Here is a 6,240-nt window from a genome sequence, read left to right on the forward strand (position 1 = left end):
ACATTTTCCCATAATTAAATTAACGTGCTCTTAAGAGAGCCCTGAAGATTTTTCAACAGTGCAACGAACAAAGTGACTTTTGCGATTCCTTAACATACAAAATCTTCGTATTTCTTTGCTTATTTGATTGAAGCGTACTTTTTCACGCGGAACTACATTTTCCCATAATTAAATTAACGTGTTCTTAAGAGAGCCCTGAAGATTTTTCAACAGTGCAACGAACAAAGTGACTTTTGCGATTCCTTAAAATGCAAAATCTTCGAATTTCTTTGCTTATTTAATTGAAGCGCACTTTTTCACGCGGAACTACATTTTCCCATAATTAAATTAACGTGCTCTTAAGAGAGCCCTGAAGATTTTTCAAAAGTGTAACGAACAAAGTGACTTTTGCGATTCCTTAACATGCAAAATCTTCGAATTTCTTTGCTTATTTAATTGAAGCCCACTTTTTCACGCGGATATTCCAATTTGGCCTGAAGCAACATGTCAAATTCTGCAGGAGTTTTATGGAAGAATCTTGAGAGGTTCGGATCGATAATCTATTTGTCCTGGCAAAATTGCCAGGCGGTTTGTTAAGTTAAAAGTTTGAAAAAATCTGTAAAATCAGCGCCCGCCTTTAGCACGATGAGATTTGGCGTAAAAGTAGCCCGATGCGTTTCCAACACCCTGTTTGAAATTTTGCCACGATATCCGGAAAAACTTTCAAACCACAATGAATTTTGCCAAAGAGCTGCAGTGGTCAGAAACAATCAATTTCCATCCCAACGTTTGCAGGCTTCTAAATATTTATTGCTGCCTTGGATTGAAATGAATTTCAGCCAGATGAAGCTCAGATGTGTTTTGAAAATTGTGCAGAAACTTTATGGACGGCGCTTAAAAACTCGGCTGTCGTTACTGATTTTTTCAAAATTACCATTGGAAAATCAATGATTGTCCAACTTACTGTCGTAAAAGTCGCAAAAATGTTGGCAAAGAACTCGAGTGGTCAGAAACAATCAGGTTCCATCCCAAAGTTTTCAAGCTTCTGATTCCGTCCTGCCACAGCTTTCAATTAAATTTGGCCAAAAAACACATTTTTTAAAGCTTCTCAAATAAACAGAGCGCACACTGAAAGCTTCTCAGACTCATTTTTGTTGGCTCTGTTTCAACTTGAAATCGTTTAAAGTTTAAATCATTTTAACATCGAGTAAATTAATATCTCAACATGGAAATTAGTAACAAATTGAACCGGGATGTAAACTCTATACGTTCCCTCATTAAAATTTATGTGATGTTATTTGGTAACAGGCGGAAACAAACTAAAACTAGAAAGCAAATTTAATCAGGACTGGTGGGTGTATGGATTAGCATCTCTAAGGATTGGACCTGACTATTATCTGGCTTTAGTTGGCAAACAAATGTTTCATTCCCTGTTGTCCAACAAACTTACTTTTTAAATAACATCCCGCTCGATCCAATAAATTTGTTGTCTGCACTTTTGTTTAGTTATTTGAACTTTAATAAACAGAGCCTGTTTTGTCCGCTTTATTAACGAAATGAGCGTGTTCTTTCCAGAGTTAAATACCTTCAGCAGAGAGCGACTTTATGGATTAAGCGAGCAATTTTCCGCTTTGACCCTCAATGTCGAATAGCAGCAACTTAATAACGAAAAAAGCTGTTGCCTTTCTGAACGCAGCACGAACGTTTTGCCTTCACCTCTACATTTAGTTCCACTTAACCCTGACCATCCCTGCTTCCATTGATGCTAAATTTATTCCAGATTCACCTTTTCCTACTTCAAAGAAGATCGATTTCTGCGAGCTGTTCGAAAATTATGTATGAGCTTTCTGCGTTAAAGCTCTGTTGCGAATGATGGAATAACAAAAGGTTGCTGACAGGCGAAAATTTGTAAAAAGCATCGGCATTTTCATAAATTTGAATCCTTTATGTAGAACGTTTTATGTATGTGTCTTTCTTACAAAACAACATTTTTTGCTTCGTGTTTTGTGAATAGCTTTAACGTTAAATGAATGGGGAGCTTTTGGAACTGACGAGCCATTTTCGCAACCCAACTGCGCTCTATTCCTTAAAAATTCATAACTTCTGCATTGAGCTAATGCATGTAGCTACTTGAATTCTTTCTCGTTGTTAGGACACAGTTGACCCTAAATTCTGTTAAAGTTTCATGAAAGTCTGCCCAACTGTTAGGTAAGACTAGAGAGCCAGTAGCGACTTGCAAATTTTTCAACCTTTAGAAGACGTTTAACAAGAAGGATTTTGAAATTGCTCAAATTCTGTTTTTCCCCCCAAAGCGCTCTTGCTTTAAAAAAATTTCCCTCCCAAAACGGAGCAAACACACATTTTTCATATTTTGTTAAAGACACTTGACGCTATCGACACGTGAAGCTTCATCAAAATAGATTTAAATTATGTTTGCATAGCATAAAAGCAGGTTGCGAGCATAAAAAGCTCGTAACGTGCAAACGACAGCCAGTAGCAACTTTAGATTTTCACGGCCCTTCGAAGACATTATTTGCATGTATTTTTTTAGGAATGAAGCATCTTGTAAGGGCATTTTTAACCGACTTGGGAGGGAATCCAAACAAGCGGAATGCTCTGAATGAGACAGCATTGCATGCCACCTGCCAAATATCCCCAAACAGCATCAATGGATCGCAAGATAGAAGGGCGATTTGCGTTCAGTTTCTTTTGCATTGGAGAGGAGCCATTTTACCCTCTGGTGGAAGAGAAAAAGTGGACTTGGCAGCTCAAGACGATGTAAGAGTGCCTTAGTTTGAAAGCTTAGTATTCACTACCCAATTTTCCACTCAAATGAAAGGATTTTCGTTAGTATTTAGTCCAACAACTGGACAAATTTTTGTTTAATTTTGCCTGAATTCGCACAGCGAATATGATCAATCAAAAGGACGTTTCAGCCACATTTGGGCTTTCACCCAAATGCGCTCAATGCTTAAAAATGTGTACCTTCCGAACCAAGGCAGGTGAAAACTTGAGGTTTTTGCATTTCTTAGAAAGCGTCTGACTTCAAAGATACCGATTTTTTTGGGAAAACTTGTTCAACTCCGGATTTTTACTAGTGTAGTAAATATTTCAATCAAATTGGATTATTTTTGCAAACTGTCCTCGACTTTTAAAAATCATATCTTGAGCAATAAAGCCAGTAACGGCCTCAAATTTTCTACATTCGTTAGCATGAGTTTCATTTGAAAAATGAAGAAAATTTTATAAAAATTGGCAAAACTGATGATTTTTCCTAGCTGAGTAAATGTGGGCTTCAAATTGGACGATTTTTAAAAACTGCCTTCGATTCTTTAAAAATTCGTTGTAAGCAAAGGAAAGCAAATTGCGACTTGGAACTTTTTCAGTCCTTTGCAGGCGTTTGATTTGATAGATGCTAAAATTTTCATAAAAATCGCTCTGTTTTCTGATTTTTACTCACTGAGTCAATGTTCTCAAATTTGACGGTTTTCTTAAGTTGCTCATTATTTTGTAAAAATTCTTTGGTGGTGAAATAAAGCTAGAAGCGACTTGAAGTTTCTACATTCGTTAGCAGGAGTTTCACTTGAAAAATGAAGAAACTTTTATAGAAATTGGTTAAGCTGATGATTTTTGCTAGCTGAGTAAATGTGGGCTTCAAATTGAACGATTTACCCAAACTGCCCTCGATTCTGTAAAAATTCRTTGTGAACAAAGGAAAGCAAATTCCGACTTGAAACTTTTTCAGTCCTTTGCAGGCRTTTGATTTGATAGATGCTAAAATTTTCATAAAAATTGCTCTGTTTTCTGATTTTTACCCACTGAGTCAATGTTCTCAAATTTGACGGTTCTCTTAAGTTGCACCTTATTTTGTAAAAATTCGTTGGTGGTGAAATAAAGCTAGAAGCGACTTGAAATTTCCACATTCGTTAGCAGGAGTTTCATTTGAAAAATGAAGAAACTTTTATAGAAATTGGTTAAGCTGATGATTTTTGCTTGTTGAGTAAATGTGGGCTTCAAATTGGACGATTTTCCCAAACTGCCCTCGATTCTGTAAAAATTCGTTGTGAGCAAAGGATAGCAAATTGCGACTTGGAACTTTTTCAGTCCTTTGCAGGCGTTTGGTTTGATAGATGCAAAAATTTTCATAAAAAAAGCTCTGTTTTCTGATTTTTACTCGCTGAGTCAATGTTCTCAAATTTGACGGTTTTCTTAAGTTGCTCCTTATTTTGTAAAAATTCGTTGGTGGTGAAATAAAGCCAGAAGCGACTTGAAACTTCCACATTCGTTAGCAGGAGTTTCATTTGAAAAATGAAGAAACGTTTATATAAATTGGTGAAACTGATGATTTTTGTTAGCTGAGTAAATGTGGGCTTCAAATTGAACGATTTTCCCAAAATGCCCTCGATTCTTTAAAAATTCGTTGTGAGCAAAGGAAAGCAAATTGCGACTTGGAACTTTTTCACTCCTTTGCAGGCGTTTGGTTTGATAGATCCTAAAATTTCCCTAAAAATTGCTCAATTTTCTGATTTTTACTCACTGAGTCAATGTTCTCAAATTGGACGGGTTTCTTAAGTTGTTCCTTATTTTGTAAAAATTCGTTGGTGGTGAAATAAAGCTAGATGCTACTTGAAATTTCTACATTCGTTAGCAGGAGTTTTATTTGAAAAATGAAGAAAGTTTTATAGAAATTGGTTAAGCTGATGATTTTTGCTTGTTGAGTAAATGTGGGCTTCAAATTGGACGATTTTCCCAAACTGCCCTCGATTCTTTAAAAACTCGTTGTGAACAAAGGAAAGCAACATGGGACTTGGAACTTTTTCACTCCTTTGCAGGCGTTTGATTTGATAGATGCTAAAATTTTCATAAAAATCGCTCTGTTTTCTGATTTTTACCCACTGAGTCAATGTTCTCAAATTTGGCGGTCATCTTAAGTTGCTCTTCATTTTGTGAAAATTCGTAACTCGTGAAATAAAGCCAGTAGCGACTTGAGATTTTCTCCCCATCCTTAGAGGATGTTCGAGTATAAAAATGCCGACTAATTATTGTGCGGTTTGTTGGTTTTGTAACTTTCAGACCGGAAATACCGCTTTGCATTATGCTGCTCATTTTGGCTTGCGCCGCTGTGTCGAATTGCTGGTTTACAATGGAGCCCCATTATTTCTGGAAAACAACGAAAAATTGACTCCGTGCGATTCGGCAATGAGGGCACGCCATGACCACATCGCAGGATTTCTCGAGAGCCGAATGGTTTTTGTAAGTAGAAAATTATTTCTTTGAAAAGTCTGACGACGAAATACTGAAACACTCTGTACAAAAATGTGCGTTTTGATCAGGCTGAAAACCCCGACGTGATAAACGTAGAGGAAAATCTGATAAACGAACAAGAGGAAGTGTACAGTGGACTAAGGAGTCAAGATTTGCAGGAAGCTAAAGACCAATTGCTAGTGGATACTTCGGACATGCTCAAGATCCCGCTTTTCACCGCTGAGGCCCTTTTGCGAGACAATGGTAATGGCAACTGACGAAAATCCGAGCCGGTCAAAGAAAATGTTGCTTGTTCCAGAATGGTCCAGGGAATTGCTGCTGGAAAAGTGGATGAGAAATCCTGTGGAGTGCTGCGAATTAGCGGGAGTTCAAGCCCCTTCATCAGTGTTAAATTACGCTGGATCTATAGACTCAAGTGCATCAACTGACACGGGCTCGGATCGGCAGGAAGTGATGGTGAGTGTGGAACTGTTGAGGACTCTTTGGCTAAAAGCGTTGATCTTTCCAGTGCGAAATTTGCCTGAATCTCATACCCGACGACTGGGAGCAGCCATTGAAAATGTCCTGCAGGCATTTCTTTTGCAAGAGCTGCTGGCAAAGTTACCTGACAACTAAAATCCAAGACGGAGATGCTCATCACATTTTATGCCCAGCGTTTGAGTGCCACATCCTGGTTCCAGTTGAGTTTATCGAAAAACTCGTCAGTCCGGAGATGGCACGAAGATACTTGCAATTTGACATCAAAGTACGTGAGCTGCGCTTCTGCAAAAGCCCCAACACAGGAACTTGAACAGCCTCAATTCCAGGCCTTTGTGGAAAGCAACAAGACGATCAAATGGTGTCCGATTCCTGCATGCGGACGAGCCGTGCGACTACCGGAAGCCGAACAAACCCCCGGAAAAACCTACGCCAACAGGAAAGCCCTCCCATTGACTTCTCATGCAGTGGATTGTGGAAATGCGCACTTTTTTTGCTGGGAGTGTTTAGGTAAGCACC

The 6,240-nt window shown here is 38.3% G+C and overlaps 1 protein-coding gene across 5 annotated transcripts in view; it reads left to right on the plus strand.

Annotated features, from left to right (window-relative positions):
* Positions 1-2,510: 2,510 nt before the first annotated feature.
* LOC109534901 (ankyrin repeat and IBR domain-containing protein 1) overlaps positions 2,511-6,240 on the plus strand; it is a 22,411-nt gene continuing 18,681 nt past the window's right edge. For 4 of the 5 annotated variants that reach the window (XM_048661925.1, XM_048661928.1, XM_048661927.1 and 1 more), the window contains exons 1-6: positions 2,511-2,757; positions 5,053-5,232; positions 5,313-5,487; positions 5,543-5,700; positions 5,753-5,989; positions 6,051-6,231. In XM_048661925.1, the coding sequence (XP_048517882.1) occupies positions 2,533-2,757; positions 5,053-5,232; positions 5,313-5,487; positions 5,543-5,700; positions 5,753-5,989; positions 6,051-6,231 (1,156 nt within the window). In that variant the 5' untranslated portion in view covers positions 2,511-2,532. The remainder of the gene's footprint in view (positions 2,758-5,052; positions 5,233-5,312; positions 5,488-5,542; positions 5,701-5,752; positions 5,990-6,050; positions 6,232-6,240) is intronic. The other variant, XM_048661929.1, reaches the window with a different exon arrangement.

This window comes from Dendroctonus ponderosae, unplaced genomic scaffold (genome assembly GCF_020466585.1).
Source record: "Dendroctonus ponderosae isolate FM_Combo_2020 unplaced genomic scaffold, Dpon_F_20191213v2 Dpon_F_20191213_10, whole genome shotgun sequence".
NCBI classification, from domain to species: domain Eukaryota; kingdom Metazoa; phylum Arthropoda; class Insecta; order Coleoptera; family Curculionidae; genus Dendroctonus; species Dendroctonus ponderosae.